Here is a 19,124-nt window from a genome sequence, read left to right as displayed (position 1 = left end):
TATTGCTTGCAGTTTTCTTCCTTCTGCGTGTTCTTTAGTCCTTTTTGGTCTTTAGGTCCCTGCTTGAGGTTTGATCTCCATTTGTAGATTTTCTGTTTTCAGTGCGAGTCATTTGGGGAAGAATTCCCTCCCTAGTATCTACATCATGGATTCCTCTCCCTCCTTCCTTCGCTTCTTCCTTGCCCACATAGCTCCCTCTCCAACCTCCTAGGTCACCAGCACATGTAGCCAGTCAGTGTGGTGCGGATGTAATGTACTCATCTGGCTGAGTCCTGTGACAACTCAGGGATCACACTACTGAAATGAACTGTCCCCCTCCCAATACCATGCCCCTCCATGCATGCCAAGGAATGGTTACTTGTCTTCCTGGAGCACTAGGACTCCCAGCAACAGACGCCATACCAGGCAGTCGTTGCTGTGGCTGGGTGGCATCCATGAGGAGAGCCCCTGATTGGAGTGGGTGATGTTAGGACCGATGCTTGATGCATGGAGCGTATCATGCTGCAAAAATCTGGCTGTTCTCAAACAGCTGCTTCTTCAAAAGGTGAAGGATCATTGAATGCTGCTTCATATGACCTGGCAGGCTTCTCTTTTGTGGCTACATCAGGGGAGGAGGGCCAAGCACTACCATAGTGTGATGAAACACGTTCCCCGCGATCTTGTCTGTCTGTAGGATGGATGGGTATACATTTACTGCCACAAAGCCATTGTTTTTTGTGGAGAATATTGTGGACAAGTGTGGTGAAGGGGAGTCTCATAGTAAGATTCAGTCTGTTTTCCTGTTGATCAAAGCTGCTTCTGCTACCCAGTCTGCAGCTATTCATGCATGTGATCATCTTGGCAATGTCCCAGTGTCTGTTACCCCCACCAATCTCTGAATATTGCCCACAGAATGATGTTTCAAAGGGATCCAATCTTGTAAACTGATGAGGAACTCCAGGCTAATCTGGATGCATGCAAAAGGGTCGCAAAGACAACCCCGCCGATACCAGCATCTTCATTCTACCCCCCCCCCCCCCCCCTCCTCCTTCTGGCCCCTTCACTGAAATGGCTTGGCATGATCATATTTTAGTTGCCCTCCATGACTGGGGCTTTCATGGCCCCTTTCAATTTTTATCCACGATTTTTTATCTCACAAGCTCTTCCAGGTTCGAGTTTGCACTTCATTCAGCACCACTCAGATGCAGGAGAATGGTATCCCACAGGGTTCTGTGTAAATTGTCATACCCTTTCTCATAGCCATCAGTAGGCTTGTAACCTCTGTTGGGTCTGTGGTTACCCAGGTGTTGTATGTCAATGATTTTTGGTCTGCCCCCCAGGGGGCTCGCGGTCCTTTCGTGAGTACGTGCGTGGCGAGCACGGGGCCCCGAGCTATTGCAGCCTTCCTTCTTTTTCCGGGCTGCATTTCCTTTCCCTTCCCCTCCTTTCCTGTCCTTCATCCTTCCCTCCGACCTCTCCTCTCCCTCTCTTGGTGTCCCTACTTATGGTGTCCCTCCTTATGTTGGCCCTGCTATTCTCCTGGTTCTGTTGACCTTGCAATTCGGCCTTGTTCTGTAATTCCTTCATCCTTTTGGTATTCTCTGGTCCCCTCTGGGGTTTGACCTCCATCACTAAATTTTCTTCCGTAGTGTGAGCCATTTGGGGAAGAGCACCTTACCTAGTGTCTCCGGCGTGTGCCATCATCATTGATTCCATCGTTTCCTTTACGTCGTTGTTTGACGCTAGGGTCCATAGCCAGCACGGTAGCCAGCCCGTGTGGTGGGGTCGCTATGTACCCTTTTGGTTGAGCCCCCTGAAAACACAGGGATCACACGTCTGATACCTGAGCTGTGACCTCCTCCTCATGTAAGCCTAGGAGTGGTTGCTTGTCGTCCTGGAGCATCGGAACTCCCAGCAATGGCCGCCGTGCCAGACGGCCCTTGCTGTGGCTGGGTGGCGCCCATGAGGAGAGCCCCTGATCGGAGTGGGTGGTATCAGGGCGGACACTATGCTCATGAAACGCATAAGAGTCCACAACTCTGGCCGTTCTCCGGCCGTCTCTTTGACTGGAAAAGATTCTTCACGTGCTGCTTCCTCTGCCCCTTCCGCCTTCCCTTCCGTGGCTACCCCCTGGGAGGAGGGCCAGGCTCGTCGGCTGGGGGCGAAACCTTTCCCTCGCTATCTGGTTTGCGCCAGAACTGATGGGGATACTTTTACTCATACGAAACCTATGTTTTTTGTTGAACACATCGAAGACAAGTTTGGCGAGGTGGACTCTATCAGCAAGATGCGGTCTGGGTCGCTGTTGATTAAAACCGCTTCAGCTACCCAGTCTGCAGCTCTCCGTGCCTGTACCCATCTTGGTACGATTCCTGTGTTAATTACCCCACACCAGTCCTTGAACATGGTGCAAGGTGTAATTTTCCATAGAGACCTCCTCCTTCAATCTGATGAGGAACTTCGGGACAATCTAAGCCGGCGGGGGGTTCACTTTGTTCGGCGGGTTCAGAGGGGTCCGAAGGACAACCGCGTTGACACTGGTGCATTTATCTTGGCCTTTGAAGGGGACACCCTCCCTGAGAAGGTCAAGATTATGGTCTATCGGTGTGACGTGAAGCCATACATCCCACCACCTATGCGATGTTTCAAGTGTTTGCGTTTTGGCCACATGTCTTCGCGCTGTTCGCAGGCCCCCCTCTGTGGTGACTGTGGACATCCGTTCCATGAGGGAAGTTCCTGTGTTCCCCCTCCTGTGTGCGTAAATTGTCGTGGAAATCATTCTTCACGGTCACTGGATTGCCCAGTGTATCAGAAAGAGAAAAAGATACAGGAGTATAAGACTCTTGATCGTCTCACCTATACCGAGGCCCGTAAAAAGTATACACGCCTTCATCCAGTGACCCTGACAACTAGTTATGCTTCAGCAGTATCTTCACCCCCTCCTCCTCATTCCTTACCCCAGTCCCGAACCCCTTTCCTCCCCCCTCCCCCTGCGGTTCCCACACCATCCCCCCCGGGCACCGCTTCCTCTCCCCGGCTGGAGAAGTGTCCTGCTTCTTCGGCGTCTGCCGGTCATGGGCGCCCCTCGCGGGATCCCCCTTCCCGGCACCTTCCAGGCCAAAGGTCTGCTGCCATGCGGCCACCACGAGAACCACGGTCTGCGGGCCCTCAGATCGCCCGCTCTCTTTCTGTTCCCGATCTTGCTGTGGCTGGCTCCATTTTGTTGCACAGCCCTCCACGATCCCAAACAGAAAGAAAGAAGAAGCACAAGTCCCGGGACAAGGAGTCTCTGGTATCGCCAGAGGTCTCGTCCCCATCTTCACAACCTAACTCTGACCTGTTATTCATGGATGTCGCCCCCTCCTTGTCGGTGACGGGTGGTGACCCACCGGCATGACTGACATTAGCCTGTTCACCCCCCAATTGACTCATCGTTCTTTGGCTATCCAATGGAACTGTAATGGCTATTACCGTCACCTACCGGAGTTGCAATCCCTTCTTTCGTTTTACTCTGCGGCTTGTGTGGTTCTACAAGAAACTCATTTTACTGGTGGTCACTCACCAACCCTCCGTGGCTTCCGAGCTTTCTGTCGAAATCGGGTCGGCCCCCTACGGGCGTCTGGCGGAGTTTGCACGTTGGTCCGAACGGACATCGCCAGCACGTGGATTCCTCTCCAAACTACATTGGAAGCAGTTGCTGTTAGGATCCACCTGGACTCTGGAGTCACAATTTGCAATCTGTATCTCCCTCCTGACAGAACTCCTACACCTGCCTCCTTAAGTGCCCTCCTTCAGCAACTTCCTCCTCCCTTCCTTATACTTGGCGATTTTAATGCACATCACCCCTTGTGGGGCAGTGCATTTCCATCTAGTCGGGGTCATCTCATTGACCAGTTTATTACCGACCACGACTTGTGCCTTCTTAACGATGGCTCCCCTACCCATTTCAGTGCCGGTCATGGTAGCTTTTCTGCCATTGATCTTTCTCTCTCTTCTCCCTTCCCTAAAATGGTCACCGCACGACGACCTTTGCGATAGTGACCACTTCCCGTTGATTCTCTCGCTCCCTTCCCGCTCCCCCATGGACAGATCACTTCGTTGGTCCTTCCAACGTGCCAATTGGCCTCTGTATACTGCACAGGTCGTTTTTTCTCCCTCATTGTCGGATGGTATTGATGATGTCATACGTGACATGTCTGACGCGATTGTTCACGCTGCTAGCCTTGCTATCCCGCGCTCATCTGGACCATTTCGCCGCCGGCAGGTCCCTTGGTGGAGTTCGGACATTGCCGTTGCCATCCGTGATCGCCGTCGAGCTTTGCAACACCTTAAGAGGCATCCATCCGTTGCCAATCTTATTACCTTTAAACGCCTTCGCGCAAGGGCCCGTTACTTAATCAAACGGAGCAAACGGATGTGTTGGGAACGCTTTGTTTCTTCCCTCGGTTCTGCTGTCCCTCTGTCGCGGGTATGGGCTACACTTCGCTCTCTCCAAGGTTGCCATCGGCAGTCTACCCTCCCGGGTCTTCACCTCCCGGATGGCCTTTGCACGGACCCGTTGATTCTCGCGGAACACCTTGCGACCCATTTTGCAACAGCGTCGGCATCAGCCTCCTATCCGGCTGCTTTCCTTCCCCAGAAACAGCGGGCCGAAGCTTCCGCCTTATGTTTTACCCCCAGCCAGTCAGAATCATACAACGATGCTTTTACTGAATGGGAACTTCTTTCCGCACTCTCCTCTTCTCATGATACGGCCCCTGGCCCAGACTTCATTCATAACCAACTGCTTCAACATCTCAGTGCTCCACAACAGCGACATCTTCTCCGGGTATTTAACCGTATTTGGCTCCAGGGTGACTTCCCTTCTCAATGGAGGGATAGCATCGTGGTTCCCGTCATTAAGCCCGGTGAGAACCCCCTGTTCGTCGACAGCTATCGGCCAATTAGTCTGACGAACGTTGTTTGTAAATTACTTGAACGGATGGTAGCCCGTCGGCTCACTTGGGTCCTCGAATCTCGGCGTCTGTTGTCCCCTTACCAGTGTGGCTTCCGAGAGGGACGGTCTCCGATCGATCATTTACTTCGCTTGGAATCCGCAGTTCGGCAGGCCTTTTCCCAGCGCCGCCATTTGGTTGCTGTATTTTTCGACCTTCGCAAGGCCTATGATACGGCTTGGCGCCATCATATCTTACTTACACTTCATGAGTGGGGTCTTCGGGGCCCACTCCCGATTTTTATCCGCCAGTTCTTGTTTCATCGTTCGTTTAGGGTTAGGGTTGGTACAGTTTTAAGTTCTCCGCGAATCCAGGAGAATGGCATCCCTCAGGGTTCCGTATTGAGTGTACTTCTGTTCCTCATTGCTATAGATGGACTTGTGGCCTCCGTCGGTCCTTTGGTCACTCCTGCTCTGTATGTGGATGATTTCTGCATTTGGGTTAGTTCCTCTTCGATGGCCGCTGCAGAGCGTCAGCTCCAGGGTGCTATACGGCGTGCCTCTGCATGGACCATCTCACACGGATTTCAGTTTTCTCCTTTAAAATCGCGAGTGGTCCACTTTTGTCGCCGTGTGACAGTCCACCCCAATCCAGAGCTCTATCTCAATGCACAACGATTACCTGTGGTCCCACAGTTTCGTTTCCTTGGCCTTCTTTTCGACAACAAGCTCACTTGGCTGCCTCATATCAGACGCCTGAAGATAGGATGTTTCCGTAAACTAAACGTCCTTCGCTTCCTTGCCCACACCTCTTGGGGTGCTGACCGTTCCACTCTCCTCCACCTTTATCGGGCCTTAGTGTTGTCTCGCTTGGACTATGGTTGTCAAGTTTACGGTTCAGCTGCCCCTTCTACATTGCACCTCTTGGATCCGGTCCACCATCGTGGTATCCGTTTGGCCATCGGTGCCTTCCCGACTAGCCCTGTAGATAGTCTCCTGGTTGAGGCTGGGATCCCCCCCCTTTCCGTTCGGCGCTCCCAGCTTTTGGTTTCGTATGCAATCGCTGTCCGTTCCTCTCCCACTCATCCTTCCTATTCTATCCTGTTCCCTGCCCAAGGAAGTCGCCCACCTGACTCCCGCCCTCGGGCGGGTTTACCGGTTGGGCTCCGCCTAGCGTCTCTTCGCCGTGATTTTCAGCTTCCTTCTTTTTCCTGTATCCCACGTTCCCTCCCCAACACACCTCCTTGGTTAGTTCCTCGGCCCCGAGTTCGGATGGATCTCTGCCGAGGTCCGAAAGATTCCATTCCCCCGATGGTGTTCCGTTGTTTTTTCCGCCGCATTTTATCTGAGTTTCGGGATGCTGTTGTTTTTTACACTGATGGCTCTAAATCTGCTGATCGTGTGGGCTATGCCTTCACCTCCTCTGTAGGCATGGAAAATCGTCTCCTGCCAAATGCATGTGGGGTGTTCACTGCGGAATTGATGGCGGTCTCCCGGGCCCTGGCCTTTATTAAACAGTCCAAGCTCAATCGCGTTTTGTTATGTACAGACTCAATGAGTGGCCTTCAGGCACTTGACCAGTGTTTCTCCCGTCATCCCTTGGTCTCCTCCATCCATGACCATCTCGCTGATCTCCACCATGCTGCTTGTTCTGTTAGCTTCCTTTGGGTCCCTGGCCATGTGGGCATCCAAGGAAATGAGCTTGCTGATCGTTTGGCTGGGGGAGCAGTCACTTACCCCCCATTCCCTGTCACCCCTCCTGTGGCGGATTTACGGCTTCATCTCAAATCCCACTTTGCGCAATCATGGGCCACATCCTGGGAGGCTACCTCCTTGTCTAATAAACTTCGTGTGATTAAGGTGACACCTGTCCCATGGCGTTCTTCCTTACGCCTCTCGCGAAAGGACTCAACCACCCTCTGTCGTCTTCGCATCGGCCATACCAGGCTGACCCATGGTTTTCTTTTGCGTGGTGAGCCACCCCCACTTTGTGGTTGTGGAGCTTTCCAGTCAGTGGCCCACATTTTGGTGGAATGCCCCCTTCTTTTAGCTCTGCGTACTAAGTACAGACTTCCCTGCACTTTACCCTTAATATTAGCAGACGATTCCCGGATGGTTGAACTGGTTCTCAGTTTCCTCCGTGAAAGTGGTTTTTATTCTCAGTTTTAAGGATTTTCATCTCCCTCTGCAGTAGGGGCAGGGCGGTGAGGGTTGGGATGTCTCCCACTGTAGGCTGTGCTTGGAGATTCCTGACTCCCCTCCCTGGCCATTTTCCTTCTTTTTTCCCTTTTACTGTTTTTATCGCCTTTTAGGTTTGTTTAATCCCTTTTACAATCCGCCCTTTTACACTCTGGCGGTTGAACGCTTTTAAATAGCATGTGGTCTTGCTTGTACTGCTTCACAGGTGGGATATTTCCTCTCTTGAGTTTGCCCATTTACTGACTTCCCTCCTTGTGTTTTTATCATTGACGACACAACTGCACTTTTTTTTTAGCCTTTTACCTTTTACCTTTATCGTTTTTGACTCTTCTGAGCTGTCCCTCTGTCGGAACTGACCGTCTTTGTAACAAGGGACTGATGACCTTGCTGTTTGGTCCCTTCAACCCCAATCAACCAACCAACCAACCAACCATTTTTGGTCTGGTGCAGTTTCCACTTGGTGACACGCATTGAGCCTCGGCTTCAAAGTGCCATCAGACGGGCCTCTGCGTGGACCATCTCCCGTGGCTTCCAGCTCTCCAATATGTGGGTTATGCATTTTTGTCATCGACCCACAGTACACCCTGATCCAGAACTTTATTAGGCGACTAGCTTCTCAATGTTGTAGCACAGCCCTGTTACTTGGGCCTTATTTTTGATAAAAAGCTGATGTCGCTGCCCCATATTTGCCACCCAAAGACTACATGGATGCGGAAGCTTAAAGCTCTCCTCCTCCTCCTCATCCTCATCCTCCTCCTCCTCCTCCTCCTCCTGGCCCACTCATGTTGCTATGCAGACTGTGCCACTCTTCTCCATCTTTACTGTGCTCTGGTCTTGTCTAAACTAGATTATGGTAGTCACGTTTATGGCTCAGTGGCTTCTTGCACTCTGTACAAATACTTGGCCCAGTTCACCATTGTGGGGTGCATATGGTTGTAGGTGTCTTTCGCACTGGTCCCATTGACAGGCTCCTCGTGGAAGTGGGGATTATCACTCTACAAATACGACACAGCCAACTCTTGGTTCCTTATGCGATCGCCGTTCACCAATTCCCTGATCATCCTGTGTACTCTGGCCTCTTTGTGAATGAGGGATGTCTCCCTCCTGACAACAGCCCAATGGTGAGATTGCCGGTTGGAATAAATCTCACTTTCCCCCTTCAGCATTCCATCTCCACTCGCTGGAATGTGCACTGTGTATTTCCTCTCACATCCCCCTTAGATGGTGCCTAGGCCACAGATTAGGACCGATGTATTCCAAGGTCCTGAGGTCTCTGTCGCCCATATAGTTTCCCAGTGTCTAGTACGCGCTATCCTCATAGAATTATGGAGTGCCACCATATTCTACACTGATGGTTCTAAGACAGTAGATAAGGTGGATATGCTTCGATGTCTCCTACTAGCTTAAAACGCCATTTATTGTCGGCATCATGTGATTTATTGACAGCAGAGCTTCTAGCCATTCACAGAGCATTCAATTTTGTTTCTCAGGCTTCCCTCCACAGTGTTTTGATTTGTACTGACTCAGTGAGTAGCTTGCAGGCTATTAACCAATGCTGCTCTCGTCACCCTTTGATCTCTGCTATCCATGACCACCTCTCTGCCCTTGACCGTACTGCCTACCCAGTTGTCTTCCTCTGGGTCCCAAGTCATGTGGCCACCCCACGGAATAAACTGACTGACCATTTGGCTACAGAACCAGGCAGTTAACTCCATTCTGTTTCATGATTTCAGCTGCAGACATGTGGATCTATGTCAAATTTCTCGTTGCCCAAAGATGGAATGACTACTGCAGTTTGGCACTCTTCTTCCACTTCTCTGGGAAGGAGTCCACTGTTTTATTCCATCTACGCATTGGTCATATCAGGATCACCCATTGTTTCCTCCTGCATATCGAACCACCCCCACAATGTGGTTGTGGAGCCAGACTTAGTGTCTCACATAATGGTGGAATGTCCCTTTTTTTGCCCATTGTGCTATAGTCTTCAAGATCCCTTTATTTCAATAATAGCAACAATTCACATGTTGTTGAACTGGTCCTCAGTTTCCTCCATGAAAGTGGTTTTTATTTCCAGATATAAGGTTTCGCTTTACTCCTGGAGCAGGGGCAGGGTGGTTGGGATTGGGGTCTCTCTTCGAGTCTTCTTGGTCTGGGACTCCCCGACTTCTCCCCCGTGGAAAGACCACTCTTTTTTTCCATTTTTAGGTTTGGTCTTACATTTTCTGCATTTTACTATTTGTGTTTTCACTTTATTGTTTGACACCTCTGACTGGATCTGTCCACTTTTACTGGACCCCTCTTTCTTCTGTGAGTCACGTCAGGATCTTAGGATGATGACCTCGCTGTTTGGCCCCATAAACCCTCTCAGTTAAGCAGTCAATGAACTTGAAATTATTCGTTTTTCCATGGAGTCCAACATCAATCAACTGCTTTAGAACGTTGAGAAACGATGTAAATGTCGTATGAAAAGAATCAGTTATTGACAAAATTATTTGGATAGATAAAAAAAATCTTCTCACCAAGTGCGGGGGTAGAACACACACATAAGACGGCTGTAATTGGTAAGCCTTCAGAGCCAGTGGCTCCTCCTTCCTTACCCTACAACCCTTCCGCCTGAAGGAACAGCCACAGGCTCCGAAAGCTTGCTAATTACAACTGTCTTTTATGTGTGTGTTCTGCTGCCACTTGGTGGGTGGCTTTTTTATCCATCCAATTAAACAATATTATGAAAATGATAGTTGCTACTCGCCCTATAGCAGAGATGCTGAATTACAGATAGGCACAACAAAAAGACTGTAAATGCTATGTTCAAAGTTCTCCTCTGTACGTTCAGTGTCATCTGTGCAAATAGTGCCAGGCAGTGCAATGTAGTTCTTGGAGACAGACCTGTGCCTTCTGCTTTTTCTTCCAGCAATGTAAACACTTCATGTTTTTATAACAACATGGCTATCTATAATGGGTAACAAAACACTTAGAGCACAAAAATTCTCTTATGTTCCAATGAATTTTGACTTACCCCTTTGATAGTGTGGACCATCCCACATTATTTTGCAGGTTTTGCCATTCTGGGTGCCCTTGCTACTGAAAGATTTGTATCCATTATGAAAGCCCATCTTAAAAACCTTGGTTCTTCTGTGACTGAGAACCCACTCTATTTGCTGCGTTTGTTCAAAAATCTGCACAGATAAACTTTCTATCGATGTTGGGTTATTTAAGCTGATAAGGTCATTCTGAAACCCTGAGTCTGGTGTATGAATGATAAGCACGTCAAGGCATTTTAAAGATTTATATAGATGGTAACTTTGAAAATGCTTTTTGACAAATATATGGCTGTGGTATCCTATATGAAGAAAATGATGGACAAGCATGTTCCTGACCGCTGAATTGGTGTAGGAAAGATTACAGTCCTGATTTTCATACTTGAGAGACGTTGGAGCATGGCTAACCATTCCTTGAGAGATTGTCTGCATGCTGCCACCACTATAGTTTTATTTTCAAAATATTCAGTGGATTTGTCCTTCACTTCTGCATAACCTAAAATGTATGGGTCTTTATCCTGAAGCAACTGCTGCACCAAACCTTAGGTAAGAGTTACATGATTGTATAATATGAAAGCTCATTTGTAACCATTGTCCTGTGTGCAGTGAAGTGAAGTGCTGGATCAGTCTAGATATGTAGCTGGGCAAGTTTCCTTTGCTGCATCAAATGGGGGTGTAATGCTGGTGGGATCTCCTGATTTCCCCTTGCTGTTGGTTCCATTCATCTAGCCTTTGTAACATCTTTTCCTGGATAGAATGAACTGCAAGGTGTGTAAGATTTGTATTGTGTAGTGAATTTGCTAAGCTACCTGAAATTAATTGAACACAGATTAATATTCTCAGCCAGAATTCCTAGACAAACTTGATGAGACAAGGAAGTGAAGAAGAGTTCTAGTACTAAATGTGGCACAGAAAGTTAGAGTTCATGGTATAATGGTATGAATGCCCTCAATGATCACCGTCTGTCATTAGAATGCAAAACTCATATTCAGCAAAACATAGAATAATACTTTGTGCTGTATATTGAAATACTTCTTTGGTACACTCTCTTAATGACTGCAGGTTCTGAGCGGATTTGAACTTTTTTGTCAACTGCCAGTAATGTATGTGGTCTTCTGTTTTAGCTGGTGACTGCCGTTGTCCATTCAAAGTTACTGGTAGACTATGGGTGCTGCGTAGGTTTGAAATTCCCATGCGAAAATCACTACCAAGTGATTTTTACAGTTTTAATGAGCTCTCCTTTATTACAACACAAAACCATAACTTCCAGTTCAGGTACAACACTCTTTCGAATTTGACTGAGACTAATTTCGGTACACAATATAGTCACTTGCCAGAAGTAAATACTGTTCAGATCTAAGTCTGTTACTGTCATCTTTGAACGATTGTGACTATGGCGGCTGCTATACCCGTGGACTGGAGACTTTATGAAGGTGGAAGACTGCTGATTAAAGACTGCTGGTACCTTGCTGGGGTGAGAGTTAAATAGCCACTTGGGTTGATACTGGGAATTTGTGGTGTTTGCTGCGGCGACCTAACGATATCGTGCATTCGCTCGTTGACTTCTTAGCGAGAGCAATTTCATCCCTCTGCCTTACTGTTGCATGTGATGGAGGCACGCAATATTGTGTGGTCACCACTAGCGGCGTCTGTGGAAGACCAATGAAGAACTCATTGCTCTGGTTTTGCCTTGATATAGGCTGAACGTACACGCTGCACATGACAGAAAGGTAGACACAACAAATGTACTGTAGTCCCTGCAGTTGCGATAAACACTACATCGAAGTGGTGCACTGATTAATGCAACTTTCTAGTAAGTTGGATGGATCACTGGTGAAGTAGCAATGTAGCTGACATCATGAATCCCTTCCCTTTCTTTTCTTTTCTCTCCTCTCCTCCTTCAATTTTCAGAATACCTATCACAGCTGCGGATTTTGCAGACGTGTTTGAAAGAACGACCATGAAGAATTCGAATAATCGAGTTGCCTCGACGGTCCATGGATCTGCCAGCTTCATTGTGAATGCACAATCACATTAGACCTGTAGGAATCTCAACGTAGTGAGCGTGGAGGACATGGACAGGGACTGCTGACAGGTGGCGCAATACCTGTGCCAATGAAACATTACTGTTGACAGTTGACATTATGTCAAGTTAGGTTGGCTGTGCTGCAGTGGGGATGGTTGCAACAGTAGTCCACACATAGCAGATGTGGTTTTCCGTTCCACTCATAAATGTAAACTATTAAGAATAACAGTGTGTATAAGAAATTAATTTTGACTTGATACCGCAATGACAGCAAGTAAACAATAAATAATATAAATATAATCATAACAAAGCACTCACTATCGATACTTTAACAAAGTACAGAAAATAATTATTTGATGATGATTGATATCTTGAAAACAATAAGATACATAGTTTACCAAATAAATAATAACTGAGATTGTAACTTCCAGCTCTACATTTTGTAATGACACTGATGCAATAAATAACCGATTTTCATGGCTTTTCACTCACCATTTTACAGCAACAGTGATGCTACTCCATCCAGCTCGCCATCATCACTGTGGTCAGAATCAGTGCCGAAACAATCTTCATGGTCATCATCACAAACACAAATGAAATCAATGTCTTTGCTGTGCAATAATGTGTTTTAAACAGCAACAATATGTGCCTTTTCTAACAGGACTTTTTGTTCTAGTGCTTTGTAACTGAAATACATACTTTGCAGCCCAATTTTTAGTGACATTTTTCCCACACCTGAAAAGTCCTTTTTTAACAACACTAGTAACTTTGCTTTGGTAGTCTTTCCTGCTGTAGCATAAATATGGCTGCGAATTGCACCAGTGCTTTTTCTTGTTTCATGTGGTATAAAAATATATTATCCGATCCACAAGACTCAGAATGATAATGTCTCATGTCTACATTTTTCAGCTTTTGCAAGAACAGTCCCTTGCTTCTATTTTTCTTACATTAATTCCAAGAGCTTTTGATGTTCATTCCACAACTTTATCAGCAGGAACTGATGGTTGTCCATGAATATTTGTGTATTCTTTCTTCTGATTGTGAAACTCACAAGTTTTCTGTAGTAATTTAAGTGCCTCACTGTCTAGTGGCACACCTTGACTCAAAGGATTGTCACTAGATGAACAAAGTTTTCTAGAGTATCAGAATTTTCTAAACCATAGTGAACCAAAGCGCAGTACAATGCAAGCACATGGTAGAAACCATACACAATGCATGTTGTTTATGTTTACATCAATCAAAGCCGGTAACACAGGAGCTTTGACTCCATGACCAGCAGTGTTTACCACACCAAGCACCTCATCTTCTCATTCTTCACTTGTTAAGCTTGTACTCTGCACTTGACGTATGTATTTCAAGTTGGCAAAGTTGCCTGGTATAGATGGGAATGTGGGTCGGCGAGGGGCATTCTGAGATGTCCGCGCAGTTTCGATAAACACTATGTCTGGATGGTGCAGTTGTTATCACAACTGCCTAGTAAGCAGGAGATCATGGTTTGGTACACATTTTCACTCTGTGCTACTGACTCCACACAAAGTCCCAATGAAGCTTGCTTCCTTCACCTTCAAGAAGAAAAAAAAGCCTGTACATTTCCTTAAACATCAGTAATATGGTTTTTAATTTTCTTGTTTGCAATAAAGCTCACATCTGAATCTCCTCTCTACTCTGTTCCTCTCCAGTAAAAGTTCTAATTTTCATTGTATTTGGTCTTCAGCTTTTTTTCCCCACCACACTGTGGATATCCCACTTTATTGGCCATAAATAAAAACTTGTAGCAGCAGTTTGGTTTATAAAGTATTTGCTACAAAACGTTTGGTTAATTAGACAATAACAAACTGTAGTTGGATGAGCCTTCCCACAAAAAGTTGTCTACTCTCAATACAGTTTCAGTCCTGCTGTCATGTCTAGATTTCAGTACACCACACCTCAATTTAACTATCGTATTTTATATTCAGACAGTCTGGCAGAGGTTAGTTTACTAGCTTACCTGTCCTTGGTTTCATCAGATGATGTGATTGATCTTGTAAGACTTTTAAGATTTTGTAGAATCTTTCACTTACTCCCAAAATTACTTGGAGTTAGGTTATAATGTGCTCTCAAGGTGTATGACTTTAACCATTTTTTGTAAGTGATCTACCAGACACAATTTTACATTCTTCATGATTGGTTATCTATATTTATATCAATATTATACAAACCACTGTGAAGTGCAGGGCAGAGAGTACGTCCCATTGTACCAGTTCATAAAGTGTTCTTCCTGTTCCATTCACATACTGAGCATTGGAAGAATAATTTTTTTGAATGCCTCTGTGTTCTATAATTATTTTAATATCCTCACAATCCCTATGTGAGTGATACTTAAGGGTTTGTAGTATATTCCTAGAATCATTTGAAGACAGCTCTTGAAACTTTGTGTGACTGGCTACGTGAAAATAAGTGAATGCTATCGGCCTTCAGGTGTTAAGCAGCAACTTCCCCTTTTTACTGGAGAAAATAAACCATTCAGTGCTTTACATTGAAAGCTGTTTGGGATTATGTGATGCATTTTTAAATCACTGGAAATAATAATCATCAACATGGAAGTGTATGCATTTGTAAACCCATCAGGAAAACATGAGTTTCTACTTCATTAAACCACATTTTACCTAGGACAAATTGCAGAAGTTTTATTCATATGTTTCGTTCCACTATGGTCTGTTGTACATTATTATGAACTTCCACCATAATAATGTCAACAGCAAGTTTTTACTTCACACTGTTAACAAAGCTCGCTTAAAAATCATTCTGTTTGTATACCCTTGTATCCTAGGCTATGAAGCAAAATGATGAGACAACCAAAATAGTCTCAAAGTCTGACAGTTACTTCTTCAAATTAAGATTAATGGTAATCCACCTTGTTCTGTGATGATTTTGTAAGGAAAGTATGTTTAACAGTGATTTAATATCAGTGTGAAGCATCTTCAGGCCACATTATAGAAATTTTGTTTTCACACGCAATATTTAAGCATATATTAGCTCTGCTGGTTCAATTTGTCAACAGGACATGTTGAATTAAGAATTTTAAGTCCACTTCACCTTTCAGACAATGTTTGTTGTGTAAAGAAAAATGGTTGTACTGCCTTGCTCTTGTAAATGCCTGTCACATAATTTCAATTGAGTAATTGTCCATTGTACTTTTGTTGCACCCTTCAGTGACAAATACAGCCACTTTTGTCCGGGTGGGATATTGCACTTCATGGGAGGGGAGGGGAATGTTTTGGGCTTCAAATTTTAGTGACACTATAATAAAAAAATATTAGCAATGGCAAAAATATTACCTGATATTTAATTAAATTGTATGAGAGTGCTAAATAGGCTAGCCTATATTAATCAATCATCTTAAAGAATGAAGATATGAGAATCAATAAAATAATATTATTGCATACAGTTAATTATATTTACAGGAAAATATTGTGTCAAGGCTTTCTTTATAGCATATTTGTTGATGATATCATCAATGACAATTTTGTGGGTTACTCATCACCTTCTGTTGGAATCATTCACACAAACTTGAAGTCTATCCAACCCACCCTTTTCTTAATTTTGTCATCACCCTATTTATTGTACTGAATGAACTTTCTATGCTGGAGGTGGAGACAGCAATGCACGGCACACACTGAGTGTCCTTAGTGTTTCACAGCCCATTTCAGCCCTTAAGATAAATGAAGCCACCAAGGAAAAGAATTTATTGTTTGAATTGTATAATTTTGGTTGTCTAGAACCTCACCAAAGCAATTTAATAATTCTGAAGTAGTGTGTTTGCTAATATGTGTGGACTTTTCACTCTGAAATTTAACACACTTGATGTATTTGATGTCACTTTTCAGTACTATCTTAAAAGTTAGAGATTCATATTTTTTTGAATAAGGGATTTCTTCTTTGCTAAAGAAATACAGACTTTGAATTGAAGAAGACGCTGCTTACTGATTTAAAACTTTTCACTTTAATTCTGCTTAATTATCTGCTCATGAATTAGTGTTTAATCCCTGTAATTTACAGTTTTCAAGTGCAATAGCTTTTTTATGTTTCTCTGACTTGGCATGCTTTTCCAGTGTTTCCGTTCTTCCAGTAGCTTTTCTAAATTTAGTGTAATGCTTTCTTGTTTTTGTACAGCATCGGTATAATTTTTTAAATGCGATTCCACATAGTTTGCAAAAAGCCTCACCCAGATTGTGATCAGAGTACCACTAATTGTACCTACAATCCCATTTTTTCTGGTACTCACATCTTGTATTCAACACTTTCTTTAGGATGATGACTTAATTATACATAATTTTTTGCCCAAAGGCAACAAAAGACTAATTGAAGATTCAGTAAGCAATTCACCAGTGTAATCACTAACATTTCTTTCAATAGACTGTCTCCTGCAATACGCTTTCTTTCACTGAAAATAAAGCAAATAAAGTTGAGCATTTCAACCATGTCTTTTGGCACTAACTCTTCTTTTTATGCAGTGGATTGATCAGTACATACAGAGTTGTCATGACTTGCCCATTACGGGTTCTAAACTCCACAAACAGCTGAAATTTATCAAAACAATAAAAGCTCTGACAATAGTTTAAATTCGCACATTACTTTGACTTCTACTATGATATACAAATTGAGATGAATTTCTTTTTTGGGGGAGTTGGGTGGGAGATTTCCCCCCCCCCCCCCCCCCTTTTAATTGATCGCTGGTACCCTTGTTATCCCAAAACACTTGTTTGTGGTTCTTGTGGTATTCACTTTGATCAGAAATATTGGATTTCTGAGCAGACTCCAAATTTAGGGTGATAGATATTAGGTTCTTACTTGTGGTGGAAAAACGATTTCATGCGAATTAATGAAGCAAGGGGGGAAAAAAGAGTTATTGAGAGACAGTTGGTGTGAAACAAGGAGAGTTACTGATGCAAAGCAATACATCATTGTGCTATGGTTTCATTCTCAGTCTACTTACTTTGTTATGTATAATATTTTAAATGTGACTGCATTGTATCGCTAAATAATTGCAAAGTGTAGTTAAATATTTATCTGATTTTAGTGACCCTAGGGAACCTAAATATGCAGACAGGTAAAAATCCTTTAATAAAGTGGGTGCATTTTATTTTCAGGCTTTTGCATCACAACTTTGTGACAGGATAAAGGCAGCTAAAAATACATCAGTTAAAGTAGTTGATTTGGCAAGCTACGATCCAGAAGATAACCTTGTGAATGAGGTAGGTCTTGCAGTTAACTCTACAAAAATACTTTTAATGTGATTTGTTTTTTTGCTCTGTATTTTTAGTGTAATAATGAATTTATTTTAGTGTTTAGTACAGTCTTAATAAAATGGTTACCTTTGTTGTGATAAATCCCTCCTCTATGAAAAAATATCTGACCCATGTGTAAATCTTATTAGCTTGAAGTAACTTCATTTTGATTGATCAGTGTCAGCTACAACAGTAATATTTTATTGTCATAACTTCTGTGCCATTTGCACATCTACTTTGATACATCTCTTAAAATCAAGAATCAGAGACTTCTGCAAGTGAAATAACATTTTGTGAAAGTAAGGAGGAGAGTGAGTAAATGTGGGGTCTCAAGAAAACAATACACGAGTATGATTTTTAATTATGTATATTTGTTTTCCACAGTGTACTGGAAACATTTTATCAGTGTTCCTGTTGCCAACACACAATGAAGGAAAACCACCAGAGGGAGGGTCTTGGTTTTACACCTGGCTAGAAGAGGCTGTGAATGACTTCAGATTGTCCAGAGGCATATTAAAAGACATGAAATATGCTGTATTTGGTCTTGGAAATTCACAATATGGTGAAAATTACAATGTGGTAAGCATCTTCGCATGTGTAGTTACGTTTTTTCCTCTCTCCACGCAAGTTTTGGAAAACGTGCAGTACTTTAATATAATTTTGGAATGTTTCCTGGTGTGCAGGTGCTTTGTCTCATAAGAGCTTTCTTGGCAGCAGCTGGTGTCCATGTGTAATTAGGTCTTCAAGAAAGATCGTGAATAGTAGCTAATTTTGTTGAACTGAGAATATGCTTAATTGTAGGGCATATAATTAGATAAATAATTGATTTTTGATTCCATGACTTTCCAAGCAGGAAAGTGCTGGTAGATAGGCACAAAAAAAAAAAAAAAAAAAAAGACACACAGAATTTCGAGCTTTCGCAACCCACGGTTGCTTTGTCAGGAAAGAGGGAAGAAGAGGGAAAGATGAAAGGATGTGGGTTTTAAGGGAGAGGGTAAGGAGCCATTCCAATCCCGGGAGCGGAAAGACTTACCTTAGGCGGAGAAAAGGACACGTATACATGCGCGCGCGCACACACACATATACAGACACAAGCAGACATATTTAAAGGCAAAGAGTTTGGGCAGAGATGTCAGTCGAGGCGGAAGTGCAGAGGCAAAGATGATGTTGAATGACAGGTGAGGTATGAGTGGCGGCAACTTGAAATTAGCGGAGATTCAAGCCTGGTGGATAACGGGAAGAGGATATATTGAAGGGCAAGTTCCCATCTCAGGAGTTGGGATAGGTTGGTGTTAGTGGGAAGTATCCGGATAACCCGGATGGTGTAACACTGTGCCAAGATGTGCTGGCCGTGCACCAAGACATGTTTAGCCACAGGGTGATCCTCATTACCAACAAACACTGTCTGCCTGTGTCCATTCATGCGAATGGACAGTTTTTTGCTGGTCGTTCCCACATAGAAAGCGTAACAGTGTAGGCAGGTCAGTTGGTAAATCACGTGGATGCTTTCACACGTGGCTCTGCCTTTGATCGTGTACACCTTCCAGGTTAGAGGACTGGAGTGGGTGGTGGTGGTGGTGGTGGTGGTGGTGGTGGTAGGGTGCATGGGACAGGTTTTACACTGGTGGCAGTTACAAGGGTAGGAGCTAGAGGATAGGGAAGGTGGTTTGGGCATTTCATAG

The 19,124-nt window shown here is 44.5% G+C and overlaps 1 protein-coding gene across 1 annotated transcript in view; it reads left to right on the top strand.

Annotated features, from left to right (window-relative positions):
• The window catches only part of LOC126350217 (S-adenosyl-L-methionine-dependent tRNA 4-demethylwyosine synthase TYW1-like), a 102,565-nt gene that overhangs the window by 15,572 nt on the left and 67,869 nt on the right, over positions 1-19,124 (top strand). Inside the window, exons 3-4 of the mRNA XM_050002498.1 lie at positions 17,305-17,409; positions 17,827-18,021. Of these exons, the coding sequence (XP_049858455.1) occupies positions 17,305-17,409; positions 17,827-18,021 (300 nt within the window). The remainder of the gene's footprint in view (positions 1-17,304; positions 17,410-17,826; positions 18,022-19,124) is intronic.

The sequence above is a fragment of the Schistocerca gregaria genome, chromosome 1 (genome assembly GCF_023897955.1).
Source record: "Schistocerca gregaria isolate iqSchGreg1 chromosome 1, iqSchGreg1.2, whole genome shotgun sequence".
Taxonomy (NCBI): domain Eukaryota; kingdom Metazoa; phylum Arthropoda; class Insecta; order Orthoptera; family Acrididae; genus Schistocerca; species Schistocerca gregaria.
The sequence above is the reverse complement of the archived record's forward strand: the minus strand, read 5'-3'. Positions and strand labels throughout refer to the sequence as shown.